This window comes from Balaenoptera borealis, assembly GCF_965194805.1.
Source record: "Balaenoptera borealis genome assembly, chromosome: 12".
Lineage (NCBI taxonomy): Eukaryota > Metazoa > Chordata > Mammalia > Artiodactyla > Balaenopteridae > Balaenoptera > Balaenoptera borealis.
The window spans coordinates 108227871-108248026 of NC_138869.1; the positions used below are offsets into that span (position 1 = coordinate 108227871).

Sequence of the window (20156 nt, forward strand, 5' to 3'; positions counted from 1 at the left end):
AATAAACCTTTATGACTGATAGATACAGTATTCTACAGCCTTTTAATTTAGCATCTCATTTGATCCTTAGTATCGATTATTATCCCATTTTATAGATAAGACAACTGAGACGTTAAGACATTTAAGGCCATAGCACTGATACAAGTAACAGAATTAAAAATAACTCACAGGGCGTGTAACCCTACTTCCAGAATCTACCTGAAAGCCCTCACCCTTTGCCTCAGATTGGAAATGAAAGATGAAGCTGTTTCCAGGTCCTCAGATGGCATTCCCGCCCTGCTACCAGCCCTGACCCCGCTGGGCCCACCATGACTTGGGCAGTCTTGGAGACTCAGCTTTGAATTTGAATAAATAATAATAGTATTTTATCCAGCGTAGTTTGGTGTTTTTTAATGTGGCAGTTTTTCTTGTTTGCTGTATTGCCAAAACAAAAGCTCTGTATTTTTCATTCTGTCAACGCTAGCAAAACTCATGATCTCAATCTTAGAGCCAGTATTTGGACTGAAACCCGTTTTAACTGGTCTCTTTCTTTTTTTATATATATTTACTTTATTTTATTTATTTTTGGCTGCATTGGGTCTTCGTTGCTGTGCACAGGCTTTCTCTAATTGCGGCGAGCGGGGGCTACTCTTCGTTGCGGTGCGAGGGCTTCTCATTGAGGTGGCTTCTCCTGTTGCAGAGCACAGGCTCTAGGCGCAAGGGCTTCAGTAGTTGTGGCACGTGGGCTCAGTAGTTGTGGCTCGTGGGCTCTAGAGCGCAGGCTTAGTAGTTGTGGCGCACGGGCTTAGTTGCTCCGCGGCATGTGGGATCTTCCCAGGCCAGGGCTCGAACCTGTGTCCCCTGCATTGGCAGGCAGATTTTTAACCACTGTGCCACCAGGGAAGCCCAGGTCTCTTTCTTATTAGTATACATTTATATGGATATTCTATTTTCCTTGGTTAATGAGTTTACCTTGAAAAAGTAACCTACTATGAGGTTAGAAATGTTTATTAGTGCTTTGGGTGTGTAAGTAAGTCCACACGCCTGCCTCTGGCTGTTTATTCAGACGTTCAAAATCAGAGAATTAAGAGACTTAGTCATAAAAGAACTAAGAAATCTGAACTTTTCATTGAGGCTTAATTACAGGTACCATTAACATTGTAATGTAATAATTGTAATAATAGGTAACATTTATTGAGAACTTGCTAATCACATTACCTAGATTTTCTCAGTTAAACATCAAACCTACATGGTAAGTACTGTTATTATCCTTGTTTTACAAACAAGGACGTGATGATATTAATTCCATCTGTGTCTGTAGTGATTCGTGGTCCGCAGCGCCCTGTCCTCTGCTTGGGTGTCCCTGTGACTTGGCCTGGCAGGTGTTCCTGTCCTGTGGTGTGCGGGGACTGTTACATGGTTTGTGTAGCAGAGCCAGTGACCAGCAGCCTTTGGTCAGTTCACTGGGCTGACTTTCCATTTCTCGGTCTTCTTCCTAGCTATGGTCTTGTAGTGCAAGGCTCTTAGAGATCAAGTATCTATGTACATAATTATGGGAGTTCCATAATTGGAGTGTGCTGTAATAGCAAAACCACTCAGGTGATCTAGTCTGGGGAGGGACGCGTCCTGCATTGCGGGTGGGTTGGTGACAGCAGCACAGGCGGGAAAGTGAGGGACACGGCTTGGGTCAGGCCGCTGGCTGGACAAAGTGACTGCTAAGGCCTCAGCCCTCATGTGTCATGATTTGATTATAGTTCTCTCCAAAAAACAGCAGTCTTGTGTGATAAGGAGTGAAAATGAAGAGAACAAATGGAGAAAAAAATCATTTTAAGCCTCTCCCAGGAATGAACGAAGCATATGGTGGCAGTAATAATGTTTAAAATGAATCTGAAAATGAAATTAAGGAAAGTTACAGTTATAATAACATCAGAGGGAATAAAGTCCTTAGGAACAAATTTAACAAAAGCAGTGCAAAACGTATTGTCTAGAAACTACTGAGCACTGCTGAAAGCAGTTTGCGAAGACACAGAGCAATGGAAAGAGCCCGTGTGCTGATGAGCTGGAAGGCGAAGTGTTGCTGAGGTGGGCAGCGCTCCCCACACTGACCTACAGATTCAACACCATCCCTGCAAAATCCCGGGCTGCTTTTTTGCAGAAATTAACAAGCTGATGCTAAACTTCGTATGGAAATTCAAGAGACTGAGGATAGCTAAAACAGTCTGAAGAAAGAACACAGTTGGAAGACTCACACTTCTTGATTTGAACCCTTACCAGAGACCTATAGTAATCAAGAAGGTGTGGTACTGTCCTAAACATAGGTGTTTCGGTCATTGGAATAGGACTGAAAGTCAGAAATAAACCCACGCGTCTATGGTTAATTGCTTTTCGACAAAAGGTATAAGGCAACTCAAATAGGAGAAAGAATAACCTTTTCAGCAAACACATAGTGCCAGGACAGCCCTATATCCACATGCAAGTGAATGAAGTTGGGCCCTTTCATCTTAACCACACACACAAATTAACTAAAATTGGGTCAAATACCTACAGGTAAGAACAAAATCGATACAATTCATTAAAAAATATAGGAGAAACTCTTCAAGACCTTCCTTGGGCTAGGCGAAGCCCTTTTGGGTATGACACCAAAAGCTCATACAACCAAAAAAAAAAAAGAATAGGCAAATTGAACTTCATAATAACTAAAAAAAACTTTTGTGTGTCAAAGGACACCATCAAGAAAATGAAAATATAACCTATACAATGAGAGAAAATGTTTGTAAATCATATATCTGATAAAGGACTTGGATCCAGAATGTATGAAGAACTCTTACAGTTCAGTATTAAGAAGACAAGTAACACACTTTAAAAACTGGACAAAGAATCCAAATAGACATCTCTCCAAAGAAGATATGCCAGTGACCCATAAGTACATGAGGACGTAGAGGGTTAAAGTCATTAGTCATCAGAGAAATGCAAATCAGAACCACAATGAGATACCACTTGGTACCCGTCAGGATGACTGTCATCAAAAAGATGGAACCCTAGCGACTGTTGGGAAGGGTGTGGGCACGTGAGAGCCCAGTGCCCTGCTGGCGGGGCTGTCACCTGCTGCATCTGCTGTGAAGCACAGTCTGGCAGTTCCTTAACAGGTTAATTGTAGAGCTGCCCTGTGACCCAGTGATTCCATCTGTGGGTGTCTACCCAAGAGAAATTAAAACATAATCCCCACACAGAAGCTTGTGCATCTGTGTTCACTGCAGCAATATTCACAATAGCCAAAAATGGAAACAACCCAAATGTCCATTTACTGATGAACGGATAAATGAAATGTGCTCTGTCCGCATAATGGGATAGTATTCAACCATAAAGAAGGAAGGAGGGATTGATTCATGTAACATAGATGAACCTGGAAAATGTTAGGCTAAGTGAAAGAGGCCAGTCACAAAAGACCACATATTATATGATTCCATGTATGTGAAGTGTTCAGAATAGGCAAATCTCTAGTGACGAAAAAATGAATGAGTGGTTGCCCAGGGCCAGGGGGCTGGGGGAAGATGGGGCGGGATGGCTAAAGGGCGCAGGTTTCTTTTGGGGGGGGTGAGAATGTCTAAAATTGATTGTTGGGCTGGCTGCACAGTCTGTGAATGTACTAGAAGCCATGGAATTGTACACTTTAAATGGATGAATTGTATGGTATGTGAATTACATCTCAAGCCACTATAAATAAAAAATTAAAATTAAGTTCTAAGAACTAGAAATTTCAAGTAACTGACTAGGTATGCAAGATCATTTTGGATCCCGAGAAGGAAGGCTCCGTACCCACTAGCATGCCATTCCAAGTGCTGGCAGGTGAGAGCCTGGGCTTTGCAGCCACACAGACCGAATCGGACAACTGGCTTAGAAGGGCCAGTTTGCACAGCTTCTCTGAATCTCAGCTTCGTCATCTACAAAATGCGGGTAATAATTCTTAGCTCGTGGGTTGCTCATCAGAGGGGCGGAGTTGTGGTCGCTGCGGCATCGTGTACAGGGCCCTGACTCGTCTCGTCCCTGCAGACCTGCCATCTCACTTCTGGCAGCAGGGATTGCTTTGTCCATCTCCCCCTCTCTGGGCTACTTTAGCAGGGGGGCCTCCTCTTCACTCCCTGCTGTCCCTGCTCAGGGCTTGCTGCTTGGTGCTCACTCAGTGCTGGTTGAGGGAATAAACAGCAGGCCGGAGTAGAATGTTGGAACAACGTCAGTGCTTCCACTGCACCCCTAAGCATTACTTTACTGGTAGATAGAATAATCTGAGCTATTTGGTGTTGGGAGCTTCATCTGATGATTTGGCATCACACATTTATCTAGTAAATTTTGGCATGATGGTATAGTCCTGACATTAAAACACAAAGATAGGCATCAAGTCTAAATTTAATTATAAATTTAAATTATTAGAAAATAAAAAGTTGCTAGTTGGTAATAGATTGAGAAGGATTGTGCCTGATAAATACTTCATTTTCAAAGGCTCTTTTTTGAAGGAGCGCTTGTGTTTTATAAGCTGCCCTGCAAATTTGAAACTGGATTTCTTCAAGTACTCTATCAACTGCTAAGAGAAACTGAAAATTTGGATTTCCATGGAAGTCTTATCGTCATTTTTAATGATAGGGCATTGAAATGTGTCTACTGAGTTTGTGTAGTAAGTGAGTCTAGTACGTGTTTGAACTTGTACGGGGCTATCTTCTTGCCAAAACTGAGAAAACCTATTTAGAAAAATTCCCCTTATCTCTGTGCCAGTTTCTCTAGAAGCCCAAGCTTTCTCATAACATTCACCTCCCTGTTTCTTATGCAAAAGAACAAAGCTAAAGTTATTGCTGTGTGATAAATTATGATGGTAATGTGTCTAAACTGTTTGAAGCCATTATTGACTAGCTCATGTGCCTGTTAATTACCTTGAGATTTTGGCATTACCTGGTGCTTTGTGATAACCTTACCTAGATACAGGGGTATAGATAAACTTATCTCAGAAGTGCCTTTTAATTTTGTCCTTCTTTGTGATCTTTTAAAAGTGGACAGAAGCTTTCATTAAAGACCAGAGAACTTTAAAACAATTTCACTCCTTTAGTTTACGACACCTTTCATCCAATCATATCAAAATATTTATACAGAATTCAGGAATCCTATCCTGCAGCTGACACTTGGATGAAATTAGAAGGTGACACTGTAGTGAGTACAGATAGTCTAGAAACTTATGACTTAGCACCGGTTGGCTGTGCAGGTTTCTAAATAAGGGTGATCACCATTTATGCATTTCTTCTTCGTTTTCTTTAGTTACACCCTGGGAGCTAAGTTGCTCTCCTCTCTCTCTCCCCGTGAACCCCAAAGTAGTTTTATTAATAGGAATATATGATGTTTATGTTCTTGAAAAAATCAGGGTGGTCTGATTCTGGCATTTCCCTTCGTCCAACCCTGTTGAATTTTCTGTTTAAAAACTGGCATTCCGAGAGCTTTTCTCTGGCTGGGTGCCTGGATCGCATGTTACAGCAGCAAATGAGGAATGCCAAGACGTCCCCCAAAGACAAATGTTTGTTATGGCAGTGGAGCTGATGTGACACTCAGAGCGAGAGCTCCTTAGCTCGTCTGAATGACAGTTAATGGTCTTTTTCATTTTCTTTTCTTTTATTATTATTTTAAAGGGGGGAAAAGAATGAAAGAAATGCCCAGAGGCTGAGATTGTGTTTGGTTCACCAAACTGTTAAATGTCAAATGCACTTGACTGATAATGCATCTTTTGTCTCTTTTAGGAGCTAATTTTGTTACTCGAAAAATTAGCCGGTCAGTAGCTAAGATTTACCTTGGACAACTGGAATGTTTCAGCTTGGGGAATCTGGACGCCAAACGAGATTGGGGCCACGCCAAGGACTACGTGGAGGTAGGAACCCTCGCGTTTTGGTCTTTAAGTACCTGTATCCGCTGGCATCCGGATGCCAGGCCTCGGGGAGAGCTCTCCTGGAGGTGGCGGCAGGTGGCAGGGACGCTGGTGCTCATGCAGATGTGTTGAAGCTCACACTGTGCCCCCTCCCGGCTGGATGGTCAGCGGTGTGTCCCGCACCCCCCTGGAAGGGGGAAACCTCTCACAACCCGTCTTTTAATCATTCAAAGTGAAGGTGCCGGTCAGTGGTCTGGATGATGGATAAAAAGTAAATGGTGTTCTTTCCTTCCTGAAGCGTCTTCCTTGTGCCGCTCCCTCATCCCTGCCCAAGACACGCGTAACTAACTGTGAGAGCATCTTGTTATAACAGAACTAGTTCTCAGACCTGCAAGAAATACTGCCTGATTTCAATTTGTATAATCTGAGACCTTCAGGTTTACATTATTGTACTAATCACTCCCAGAGTGCTGTTCTTACAGAGCGACTGGTTCAGACTCTGCTTATTACCTGTGTGCTTGGTAGCCTGTGACTCACACCCGTGATTGTGCCCATTAAATAAAGAGCAAAGAGAGAGATGCTAGTAATAACGCTATTGCAGAACAACGGGTGTAGTTAAAGGGAAATTCAAACTTTCAGTCTTGGGATTTATGTGCATATTAAGTTTTGGTTTGGGTTACATATGTTACATATATAAGTAGTATGATTTTTCTTTAAACAAATTATTACCTCTTACCTTTCCGGCATTAGTATGCTTTTAGATATCCGTGGTGATTCTGTGGCCAGACGTGAAGGAGCATGTTGGTGACATTGTGTTTGTCCCGGAGTCTGCTGGTCCTTGTTTAGGTGCTTACAGATTTCCTGTACTTGGGAGACTATTTCTGTCCTCAATGATGCCTCTCTGGGAAACCGGATCTGGTTTCCTAAGCAAACAAGCAGTTCACTTGCTAACCCAGAGGTCAGCTTCAGAGTGTTATTATTTTTGTGTGTAACAATTAAAAATGTTGCATACTTAAACACCTAATTCTGATTTATATTACAGACAAAAAGATTTCTGATTTAAAATTTTGAACAACCTAACATTTAGATCATTTAAATGTGTTCTTCTAAACTGTAAATACAATGAAGCATTTTATGATAGTCGCCCTTGGATATATTTTAAGAACATTACGTTAAAAATATGTAAGACCATACTTTCAGAAGTAATAAGAAAGTGGGAGAAAGGAGATGTTTAACAAGAGAAGCTGAAACTTTCTTTTGTCTAACCTGTATGGTCTTACCTTCTTAAAAATATGAGGCAAGTTTTGTAAAAATAAGTGCATTATTTTTTCAATAATATCATTTTGGTGTATAACCCTTTAGCTTCTGCATTTACTTAGAGCTACACAGAAGGCTCTGTAGGTATCCATCTTTATCCAAAGTCTTGTTCTTCAGTTTCGGGAACCAAATAGATCAAATTTCATTCTATTTTATTTTATATTTTTGCACTGGGGTACAAAAGAAGTTTGTTATTGGAACTCAGAAATAGATTTTGATAGTGTGAGAAACAGTATATCAAAATGTTAGTAATACTTATTTTTGGTTATGTTTATTTTCTTCTGTATACTTCGGTATTTTCCATATATTGTAATGAGTATGTATAAACTTTTTCAATCAGGGAAAAAGATAAATGACATTTTGAAAACAGGCCAGAAAAATTCAACAAAAAGGCATGAGACTGTTACATAAACACATAAGTAACAAGAAAACTTTTCGTGAGCTCAGTGGGTCTGCGGGAAGGACCGTGCTGTCACCTCATCCCCAAATGCCGAGGGTAGCACTGCTCCTGGGTGTCGTGCAACCCTGGCACAAAGGGCCCACATTTGTATTTGTTTAACGGGAAAGTGTTTCAGAAACACTGTGGCTCAAAGACTTCAAAAAGGTCTTCCCAAATGATGTCATTTTCAAGATTCCTTGCCGAGATGTGTCAGTACAGCAAGCGCAGGAGCCAAGCTATCCGGGAGAGTAAGACGTGAGGGTTAAGAGGTTCTGGCTTTTCAGTAAGAGTGTCACATTTTCAGATTTCACAAACACACATACAAAGTTAAGTCATTCTCGTTGGCGTTCAACACCTGATTTGTTCCATAATACAGGTGGGTTTTGCATATTGAGGATTCCCTTGGCTCCGACAGTAACACATGTTGATGCTCTAAAAAGCATTTGCTCATTTATGGGTTCTGAAAGAAGTCAACATTTCATGATTTCTAAAAAGGTGTCATCATTAAATAAGAATCCATAGTTCGTTATCTCCATTTTAAGAAATACTACCATCCTTTGCATTTCTAAATATATTAAAATGAGGTTACTTCACAGACTTATGAGTAGAAGTAGGTGTGGCCAAAATTAAAATCAACAAGGCTAAGAATGAAAAATGAGAAGCATTGTTTGTTTAAAACACATCTGCATCCTGGCGCTATAATCAGCTTTAGAGTAAAGAAGCCTTGGCCAGCACAGATCAAACAAGTCATAATAACATCTCATTTACATACGCTTTAATTATATAATCCCTCTCATTTATACGTAAACATGTTGTATTCATAAATCTTTAGATTAAGTGACTTATACGTTCTTATTTATGGATGAATTTTAATGATGAAGAGTAGAGAGCATTTGCCAGACTGGGTGTAGGTGATCCCAGCTGGATCAGTGAGCCTCAGTCTTAACAAGGTTTTATACATCAATTTATCCATCTGTGAAAAGGACATAATAGCCATCCTGTTAAAAATCAGCATTAATGTGCTATACATCCCTGATGAGAATCTATCTCTTCCTTGTAAACATTTTTCCAGCAATTTATACAAAGCCATTTCCTGTTGCTGATTCAGATTCACTAACTTCTGTTCTTAGTCTTGTTTCCTAGATCAAAATGATTTAAAAATTATTTGAGTGGGTAAGAGGTATTTCAACTTGAAATGAAGAATATAAAAACTATATTAAATTATATGGTACTTTAGAATAAACAAGTCATGTGCAGTTACATCTTTTATATTATTTTATTAGAAACATTGTTAAAGATGCAGAATTGTTGCATGAATTTTACAGTGAACAGCCATATACCTACCACCCAGCTGCTGTAATTAACATCTGCAGTTATTGTTGTGTTTTGAGAAAAAAATGACTATTTAAAAATTGCTGTAGCGCTAATGGCTCGGGGCTATAAATACACAATTTAACAAACACAGGTTTTCAAAAATATGCATTTCTTATGGGATAAGGTCAGTTGACAATTCAAACTTCTAAAATACCTTCATCTTCTTAAATATTTCTGTGCCCCAACCGCAACCTGTTCTCACGCCTGACTCCCGTCATGAACTCGGCATGAACTCGGAGCGTCGGCTCGTGTTCACGAGAGCACGCGGTGCTGTGTGCCACGTCCGGGTGAGCTCAGGCAGCCGGTATTGCAGCAGCACTGCAGCAGCATTGCACCGGCAGTGTACCAGCAGTGCAGCGGCAGTGCAGCGGCATTGCACCGGCATTGCACCGGCAGTGCAGCGGCAGTGTACCGGCAGTGCACCGGCAGTGCAGCGGCAGTGCAGCGGCAGTGCAGTAGCACTGCAGCAGCAGTGCACCGGCAGTGTACCAGCAGTGTACCGGCAGTGCAGCAGCATTGCACCGGCAGTGTACCAGCAGTGCACCAGCAGTGCAGCAGCAGTGCACCGGCAGTGCAGCAGCAGTGCACCGGCAGTGCAGCGGCAGTGCAGCGGCAGTGCACCGGCAGTGCAGCAGCAGTGCAGCAGCAGTGCAGCGGCAGTGTACCAGCAGTGCACCGGCAGTGTACCAGCAGTGCAGCGGCATTGCACCGGCAGTGCAGCGGCAGTGCCTGGAACATTATTCCTTCAGCACCTCTGTGGACTGTCTCCCATGGCCGTGGTTCTAGTTGCTACAAATGACCCTGCCCAAAGCCAAACCCTCCTGACAAGACAATGCTATATTGCATAAAGGTCAGCAGATTTCTTTACTATAAGACCACCTTCTCAGAACTTAGCATATGTGAGCCTGCACTAGGCCTGCTGGGAGTAGTAGAGGGTTTTCCAAACACATCTTACCTTGCCCCCTTTCTAGTGAAAAGTGGGCATTAACGTCTAGCAGTGCGGAGTTGGGAAATGGTGCCCTGAGCTTAAATAAAATGAACAGTAGCCGTTTGGCTAACGAGGTCCCACTGTGGTTGCACCTTGATAGAATTAGCCAGAAAAGATTGAGAGATAAGTTATTGTTAAGGGCTAGGCCACAAGAGTCTTTAAGCTTTTCCACCTACAGGATGGTCCTTTGCTGTTGGGATACGCAGGTAATCAAGAGACCCGAGTCTGAGCTCTTTCCAGGACTCTGCAAAGAGCCATTTAAACATATCGTGAGGTTCTACTGACCGCGGCTGACAGGACAGATGCTCCTGAAGGGAAACCTGGCCTACAGGCAATCCGGGGACTTTCACATTATTAGGGGAGAAGTTTTGAGATTCAGCTGAATTTTAATATATTCCTTTAATTTTTTCTTTTTGGTCAGGGAGCCCAGATTAGTAATAAAAAGCTACTTTCAGAAATAAAAATAAGAAAAATTGCCAAATGTTAGGCACGTATTACATGCCAGAAACTTCATATCCATCGTTTTCTATAACGTGCACAACCCTCCAGACAGGGTGAGTCCGTCCTCCTCTTACAGACGAGGGATCTGAGGGGACGTGATTGCTCAAAGCCGAGGTGACCACGGAGGTGAAGGCCGCCTGGTCCCCAGCCCAGGCCTGATGCTTGAGCCACACCCCTGCCTTAGGCTGAAGTGAGGGCAACAGTGGGATCCGGGTGACTTTCCGTTTCCCAGAGAGACAGAAAATTACCTTCTGTCCTTTTCTCTTTCTGCCACTTGTGGTCCCAGGGGAGGAAGAGTATCTGGCAGTTAAGCGCCGCTGAGCTGGCTGTCGGGTCTCCCTGAACCCCTCCCAGCGGCTGGATGAGGCCCGGATGCACCGGGTGTGTTTGGGGAAATGAGCTGGGAACCGCCCACCCTCCCTGTTCCTTGGCCGCCAAGTGAGTTGACCTTCAGGACAGCTTTGGTCTCAGCAGGTGACAGAGACCTGGGGGGAGCAGGGAGCCTGGTGACGGAGCTGGGGAGGTGACTGCTGTGTCTCAGGCCCCCTCTCCTCTTTGTCCAGGCTGCTGCTGGCATTTTGCACCTGGCGCTAATTCACACAGATCTGGAAGGAAAGGATGCATTTAAACTTCCTGAGATTTCACTTAAGGGAAAGCTTGCTTGTTGGGACATCACTTCTTCACACTCAGGAGAGGAGTTTGATTTCCTGCTGGGTTTGCGTCTCTAAGAGTCAACGGTACCTGACCCCGTTCTCCAGTCAGACCGCACCCAGCAGACGTGCAGGAAGTCGTAGTTGCCATATTTCCATGGCCAGGTCTTCACGGGTTGGGGATGACACCACAGGAGCGGCCATGGCCCACACCCTAGAAACTGCAGGCCCTGTTTACTTCGTTGTGTTAACGAATGAAGCTTCTAGGATGGATATTCCTCAAGTTTTCATCCACAGATAAGTTAGAAACATGGAGGTGGGTACCTTGTGAGATCAGATTTTCAGTTGTGTTTTAAAAAGGTAGAATTGAGCATCTGACTTTAAATTAGAAAAGTGGTTCTTGGCAATGTGTGTGTGTGTGTCTGTGTGGAGAGAGGAAGAAGCGAGCGTAGGGTGGTGGGCTGCCCTCTCCGAAGATGCAGCGTCTGGTGTGTAGACGCCACTCACCTTTTCAGGGGCAGCAGTTAGCCGCACTGAGCAGCAGCCTGTGCCCCCCCCCCGGTCACCCCCCCTCCCCGATGCTGTGTCTGCATACCCTGCGGGCCACCAAACCACTCACACCCAAGAAAGTCATGGGTCAGTTCCTGAACATAACCGTGTAAATGGTGGGACTCATTCACTCTTGTCTCAAGTGTCTGGCAAGGGTCCCTCGGCTGCCGTCCCCTCCTTGCTGGCCGGCCCTGTCCTTTCTCTGCCCCTCCACCCTCCCTCCTGTCCCTGCTGGCGCCCGCTTCCTGTCTGCTTCCTCCCACAATGAAAACTGGCTCTTTAATTGCAGTGACAAGACTCCTCATGTGATATGGATATAATTGCCTCTCAGAAAGTATGACGTCACCTACGCTTAGTGATGATTTGCAGAAGGCAATGCTCTGGGCTCTTGTTTGGAATAGATATTGTGCAGGAATGAAGTGTTTGACACCTTGACTTGCTAGTTAAGTAGCTTCAAAACAGGGTATTGACTTTGTTCCATGTTCTTGATGCCTTATTGTAAAGAATCTTCAAAAGCCACCATCTCTTGGGACCAAATTTCCAAAGGGTTTTCCCACGTAGCCTTTCGAGTCGTTCTAGAGGCCGTGGTTGTATTCTGCCTGCAATCTCAATATGCCCGAGTGGATGAACCTGGGGGACTGTTGCGTGAAGATCCCCTCTCATTTTAGCAAAGAAGATCATGGATGGAGCTTCCATGAAGCCCAAATAATTCACAAGTGAGGTTTTACAGAAGCAGAATTATCTGAAGGCAAAACTGAGAAACCATCTGTGAAACGGTCTGAGCTGTTGACTGAAGCCTCATTTGGAAATTATTAGTAAAGATCCTAAAGAAAGAGACGAAATTACTCTGCAGTCCCCCGCTATCTGTGAGTTACGTAAAATATTTGAGATCACTTTTGCTATATTTTCTCGTATTCTAAAGAAAATGGTCGAGCTTAAATCATTGTTCATTACTTCCTGTAGAATCTAAGATCTGAAATCTCGGAGAATAAAATCACTCCTCCACAAACATAGGAAAGGATGTGGTTGGTTATCTTGTGTCTGTCCCTCTCAGCTGCTTGAAGGCACGGACTGGATTTTGTTTCTCTTTTAATTGTGCCTCGCAACCTGCCTGGTACAGAACAGATGCCCCATAAATACTTGAAATGAATGGAATCTCCCTATCTGATCAGCTCTTTATAAAATTTATAAAAACGAATTTATAGAAAATATGAGATGTGTTTTATTCCCCTTACTATTAACATATTGTTTCCTATACTTAGCATAAGACATTTTCCACTCTTGAGCAAATGTGAATATGCTCTTACCACATTTAGGTTTTAGTTATGATGAATTTACTTGATTCCAGCAAAATGTGTTCAAGCAGTTTTCTCTCTTGTTGCATGCTGCCGTGAAGGAACACTGAGCAGTGCTCATACGTTCTCATTCTGTGGTAAGTTTCCTGATGATCTCTAGATTCTACTATTATTAGACTTTATTCCTATTTTTATTTTTATTTATTTTTATTCCTGTTTTTAAAAGAAGGATATCTGAGCAGATGGAAAACATAGAAAGAAAGAATGATACATTGGCCCTGATTGACAAGACGAAATTTAGAAATCGCAGAAGTAGCATTAGTTTACAAGGTCAAGTGCCCTTTGTGTGACTGATAATGTTGACATCTGCTCCTTCAGAAACCTCTTTATTTGTGAGACCCTCACTGTGTTTCCTCTCAGTTTTCAAGAGTGTCATTTGATGCAGGATTCTTCTTGATAGAGCAAGATATCCATCACAGATTCCCTTGTTTTGGAAACTTTCTCTCTCCATTCCTTCCCCTCCCCCGACCCCCAGACACACACACACACACACACACACACACACTCATAGCAGCTCACTTTCTAACGATCCATCTTTGTTTTTAAATACGTGTAAAAGTTGACTTAAAGATTCGTAGGCAGAGTTTTTTGATAGTAGCTGTGGGAGATCTCTGTGAAGGAAGGAGGATGGTCCTGCAGGATCTTTATGTTCTCCGAGTGCCACGTCCTTTCCTCCCCATGTTCAGAGCACGGATGCAGGTGTCCGGGTCTGCCCTCGTCTGCTGGCTCACCTGTGGGTGGAGGTTGGCAGCCCCGCTGCCGGGTGAGGGTTGCCTGGGCGGAGCCTGGGAGGCAGGTTGCATTCCTGGCAGGCCCACGCAGTCCCCACGCTCCCCCCGGGCGTGGCAGCGGCACCTCCGTCCTGCTCACCTGCGCAGGGGCAGAGATCAGAATCCCGGGCTTCATGGTTTCATATGCTTTTTCTTATAGTGCCTCCTTTGGGTCCAGAATTACTTGCTGATTTTCACTGGATCTTAAATTTCAAGTTTGAAAACAAAATACAAAGCGCTTTCACTGGACCTTTTTTTTTTTAAAGCCCTGAAGGTTATCCTCTTGTGTTTGTGTAGTGCTTTATCATTTACATCTTTGGATTTGATTCTCCTGACAGATGTCAGACCACGGTTAGGAGGGCAGGAGTTATTATTTGCATTTTTTACAGGAAAAAGGCTGGCTTTGAAGGGAGGTGCCCTGGACTGCAGGCCTGGCCTTCCAACGGCAGGTTCCAGCCGGGCCCCTGACTGTGATCCGCACTGCGTTTCAGGGTTGGTTCTTGGTACATTTAGTCCTTCTTGTGAGATGTGACGGCTGTTGTTTTCACTGGCCTCCAGCGTTGACCCTCACCAGGAATTAGGGATAAACCAGCATTTGTGCCGCTGGCTTTAGGGCCTCCCCTGCCCTGTGAGATGGAGCCCAGGCCCGAGGAACTGGGTTGGGAAGAAGCTGCAACATGTGAGGAGCCAGAGCTAAAAGGCTAGCTCCACGTTCTGAGCACAGACTTCCGCTGCAGTGAGTATTAGTTTAATAGTTGTACAATCATGTAATTTGGAGAAGGTATCAACTCTGTACAGGAAATACAGGTTTAACAGAAATCATTTCATTTGATCCTTATCTTCAAAAAACCTGAAGTGAGAAGTTGGAAGAAAGGACCTAGGTGGCTTGAATTCCACCGCCTGCTGTCAGCGGCGGCTGAAAGCCTCATTGTCGTGAACTGTCTGCCTGAGGCTCTGGGAAACCAAAGCATCAGCGAATGGCTGAGCCAAGTGAGTCACCTGCTAAAATGAGCCCTAACGAGGTCCCGGTGTGGGACCTCGGGAGGCTCGTGGGCTCGAACAGGCTGCGGAGGCTTAGGTGACATTCCCGTGGGGTCTTTCCTGGCTTGCAGGGCGCTGGCCCTCCCCTCCTTCCCTCCCTCCTCCCCTGGGCCCCACCCCTCCCTCTCTCTCAGGTGGGGGGATCTAAACCCCCGCCGAAAGCGTCTCTGATGGGTCACCAGCATCCGGAGTGGGAAGCCCTGGCTCTGCGCCCCAAGGCCTCTTGCAGCAGCGGGAGCCTCCAGGGTCCCGGCCCGCGCTTGACCGCGCTGGGCACGCGTGAACCGCCTTCTCCCGCCAAGAGGTGGCTGCCGGCCTCCCCTCCTTCCTGCAGGAGCTAAAGCCTCCTGATCTGATCGGGAAGGGCTGCCGTCTGCGGAAACCATGATAATCACGTGAGCTCGCGTTCAGCAGGTGAAAGGACGGTGTCTGCAGCTCATTTCCCATCTCCGTAGTGGGTTGGAGGAGCGGCCAGCCTATGTGGGAATAACTGGGAAACCATAATCTCCAGGACGGCCCTTTATTTTTAACCTGCTCTATGTGTCAGTTGTTGTTGTTTTAAAGAAAAGACCTTTCTCTGAATCTGAAACGCCATTCATTCAAATATACATTTAGCCTTTATTTCCAAGTTTAAGACCTTACTGAGTACTGAATGTATAAACTACTTGACACTTTTTACAAGCTGACTTTCACAGCAGTCTCGTGAGATAGATGCTATTATCCTTCTTCCTCCAAAATAAGACTTGGAGAGAGAATAGCTCAGTTTGTCCCTGACCAGCACCCGAGGGCTGAGAGCCTGCCTTGTGCCGGCGCGTGGACGGGCTCCCACCGCGGCTCTGCTGCCGGCCGGCCGCCTCTGAAACGCAGAGACCATCGTCCTTCTCCTTACGGCCAGCAGCAGCGTCTGCACTGCGGAGCCAAGGCTGGTGACCGGAGGGTGGCACTCGAGGTCCTGTCCCGCCTGAGGCGGCCGCGCCCGCTCCCGTCGGGTCGGGGGCTGAACCTCCCCCGGCCCCCGCAGGGGCCTTCCCCGCGCTGGCTGGGCCGCCTTCACGCGCGCATGCACACGCACGCGCGCACGCACGCACGCACGCACGCACCCTCCACGTCTGGCGTGCATGCTCACCCTTGCTTGCAGCCCGCGGAGCCTTCAGAGCGCCTGAAACAGGGGCACCGACAAGGGGTGGACTCGGACCGGAGCAGCCTCGTTGGTCCATTTAGTTTAAACAGAAGGAACTGTTGCAGCCCCTTCGTGTGGCAGGTGAAGCCCTTCGTTCCTCAGAGACGCTCACTGGCTTGAGACGAAACAGTCCAGTCTCAGCACGGCTCCAGGCCCGCGCGGTCTCTCCGCTGTGGCTTCCAGCGGGTCACGTAGCCGACGAGCGTGCTGCGTGACGCCTCAGCCGGCCACGCGGAGACGGTCACCCGGTGCTTGCCCGTCACTTAGGAGCCACACTCAGCCGCAAGTGACGGGCGCCCGCGGGGGCTCCTCTCTCCTCACGGCCGGGAGTCCACGCTGCGGCCCTTGCGTCTCCCGTGACCCACGGCGGCGGCAGCAGTGAGCGCCCCCGTGGCCTGGGCCCTCGCTGGGGAGAAGAGAAGGCCGCGGACCTCTGGTAAGCCCGCCCTGCGGCCGCTCTGCTCTGCACGGGAGGGGGCTCGGAGGGCCAGGGTTTCCCTCCCAGAGACTCTCTGGTCGAAGATGGGAAGGGACGCGGCAGGAGGTATCTGCCCGCCCCACGTGGCGTCGCAGGGGGCCTGGCTCTGCCCTGGCCCCGGGCACGAGGCTCTCGGCTCGCGCGGCCCCTGGCCCGCGTCCGGCGCGGTCTGACCCCCTCCCAGGACCCGTGGCCGGTGCCGCCCCACGTGGGCTTCGTGTGGTCGTGACCGTGGTGTAAAGTGCACAGCGAGCAGCCGGGGTGCAGAGCGTGTGTAGCCCCTTCAGCCTGGGCTTTACAGGCTCCCCGTTGCGTGTCATGGTAACTCGTGGGCGCTGCGATTGGCTTCTCGCCCTGTAGCCCTGCCTGTGAAGGGCTGCTGGCGGCTCGCGGCCGTCAGGCGACCGTGCGGCTCTCGGTCTGCGCCTCCTGTGTCGTTTCCCCCTCTCGTGCTCCCTGCCACCCCGTGTTGGTGTCGCTGGGACACCATGCGGAGCCGTGCTTGTCGTACTCACGTGAATCTCCTGTGGGCTCTCCGTCGTGCCGTACCTGCACTTCTGTGCTCGCCCGTCCCTGCTTCTCCGGTTTTTATAAAGAAGCGGGGCGTCCGTCAGCGGAACCACCTGGCCGGGGCTCCTGTCCCCGAGCAGCCGCGTGCGCGCTGTAGCCCGCCGGCCCTGCGGTTTCTGAGCGCTGCTGCTACCCCGGTGGCCTCAGAACTCCGCTGGGGCGATGGGGAAGTTGCACTAGAGGCTGCTCTCAAGTCGAAAGTTTCCAAGGTGAAAAAAGGCGTATTATTGTCAGTTTTGACATAGTAGTAGTATTTTTTTCTGCAACTGAAATATAGTCTTTTAAAAAGAATTACACCATTTTGTTCTTTGAGGAGGAAAACTTGCTTCTAAAATTTCTTGTAGGTAGTGGGCCACCAAGTTTGCATGCCAGCCACCTGAGGTGACTGTGAATGGAATCGACATGTTTACAGCAATACAAGTTTTCTTAAATTAGGGTCAGCTAACAATAGTTATTTTTTCATTGAGATCTAGTTGGTGTATAACGTTACTTTAGTTTCAGGTGTACAGCGTAATGACTTGATATTTGTATATACTGCAGAATGATCACCACGATAAGTCTAGGTAACACCTGTCACCTTGTATAGTTACAATTTTTTTTCTTATGATGAGAACTTTTAAGCTCTACTCTTAACAGCTTTCAAGTATGCAACACAATGCCGTTAACTGTAGTCACCCTGCGGTGCGTCACATCCCCGGGACTCCTGTGTCTTAGAACTGGACGGTTGTACCTTTGACCCCCTTCACCCCCTTGGCTCGCCGTTTACTCCCACTCCTCCCCGACGCCGGCAACCGCCAACCTGTGCTCTGTATTGGTGAGCTCCGTTTTCTGCCTGCTGTATTTCTTAGGTTTCTCACATGAGAGTGAGGTCAGACAGTATTTGTCTTTCTTTGTCTGATTTATTCACTTAGGATAATGCCCTCCAAGTCCATCCACGTCGCTGCAAATGGAAAGATTTCCTTCCTTTTGTGGCTGAAAAATATTCCGTTTTTTGTTCATACCTATATATGAACTAGAGTATATATATTAACCAGTTTTCTAAAAGGATCGTATAGCAACAATAATCAAATTAACGATAAATAATAACAGTAAGTTTTATAACTGAAGGAGTCTCTCTACTCAGTTCCTATTTTGTGTGACAGGAGAGAAGGTAAATCTGCTTCTAAAAGGTGATTTCTTTCAGTGCAGGCGGAGATCACCTGGCATCGAATATATTTCCACAGGTGAATGTGCATATGGAGGTGAAATTCTGTATTTTTTTTGTTGTAGCATTCCTATATTTTGAAAATGTTCTGACCAAATGTGCACTTACTTTTCATTTTCTGAAAGGCTACTTTTTAATATAACATCATTGTTTTTAGAAACAAATCAAAAGGTTTTGTTCATCCCTCCCTCTGCCCCCCTCCCACCCCGGCCAGTATCACAGTGCAGCTCAGATACACAAGCTGTAGAGAGAGGAAGACCCTCAGGGCATCTTTTTCTCTTTCTCTGTAGGTATCATGTTTATTAACCGGTGGGCACTACTTTTCACAAATTTTACTGCATAAGATAAATTTAAAGTGCTTAACATAACGCCCAGCATGTGGAAAGGACTCAACTTTACGTTACTTCTTTTTAGTGGTTAGGAATGATAAACACTAGAAGAATAGGACTATGCAATCTCTGATCCTTCCCCTCAGTTTAAACCATGTAGCCTCAGACTTCGGACTTTTTAGGAAGGGTTTGGAGACGTTCAAGGAAACTCTGCCCAGGGTGTTCGTTGTTTGTGGTGTTTGCCCCAGACCTCGCTGAGCCTGAATGCGGCCGCATGAAGGAGCACACAGGTGGAGGGAATGCTCATTTTTACTTTCAAGAGGAGGAGAAAAGTTAAAAATTGAGGCCGATAGAAGTTAATGAGGAACAGTTAAATCTTTTAATGGGTCACTTTATGTTGCGAGTCACAGTGGTTACTGCTGCTACTGTACACGTGCGGCATCGTCCTTTCTCTGCGGCAACTCTGTTCCCTGGAGAATGAGCCAGTGCGACGGGGAAGGCGTGTCCCTCTCCTGACCGTGGCTTGTTCTTTTGACGAGCTCCACGGTTTTTTTTTAAATGGCGGCAAGAACAGGCACAAGGAAATGAAAATATAAAGGTTTGTTGTTTTTTTTTTTTTTTTGCCATTTTCCCTTATTTGACAGATGACTGAATAAAACAGTTAGCAGCAGGAGAGAGCATTTCTGTCTCTTTGTGCTTAAAATTTTATTTGGGGATGGGAAACATGCCCCAAACCCAGAGGGTACACTTAACATGCCAGTTTTCATTTGAGAAGAATGACTTTTCCACGGCCGGTGTTTGGGGATGCAGCCTCACTCCACATACAGTGTTAATGGTCCAGAGACAGAGCAGCTGAACTTTCTGATGGGCCTTCCTTGGGAGACATTAGCATGCCCCTGGAGACGGCTTCCCAGCTCTGGTTAGACGAATCTGTATGTAGGGAAAGCTTATGACTTTTAGAAACGTTACTCTTGGATGGCCCATCTATTACCCAGATCAAATATGTGATGTGCACTGCTGTTTTCTCTGTGTTAGACATGAACTAGACCTTCACTGTACCCGCCTGCAGAGCCCAGGCTCTGGGAACACATCGTGCACTGGGCCACCTTGAAGGAGGTGCTTCTGTCACTGGGATGAGTAAATAAGGCAGAGCGTCTTCACACAGGGATCAGTCACCATGACGGTCATAAATGTGGAACAATTCTAGGTACTGGTTCATGTAGTGAGCTTTTTTGTGGTGAAATTAATCAGTTGCCCTTTCTCCGGAGTTATCAGTAGTTTTTCTTAAAAGCACAGTACCAATTTTTCCATAGCAATTTTTTTAAAGCTAAAACTCAGTTATTCAGAGAAATAGTCTATCATATTTCCTAGAGGGCACTAACCTCATGAGCTGTTTTATTAAAGTAAAATAGGTGCGTGTGGAACTTATCTCTAAATGGAGCGTGGAATCTTGTGGGTCTCTACCTAGCGTTTTCTCGGCCTGTGTGGCCTGACTCAGAAGGGTCGTGTGCTGTCGAGAGCGACCCCGCCGCC

The 20156-nt window shown here is 46.0% G+C and overlaps 1 protein-coding gene across 5 annotated transcripts in view; it reads left to right on the plus strand.

The window, feature by feature from the left end:
• GMDS (GDP-mannose 4,6-dehydratase) overlaps nt 1-20156 on the plus strand; it is a 489935-nt gene that overhangs the window by 234231 nt on the left and 235548 nt on the right. For all 5 annotated transcript variants that reach the window (XM_082345679.1, XM_082345680.1, XM_082345678.1 and 2 more), the window contains one exon: nt 5754-5881. In XM_082345679.1, coding sequence (XP_082201805.1) covers nt 5754-5881 — 128 coding nt within the window. The remainder of the gene's footprint in view (nt 1-5753; nt 5882-20156) is intronic.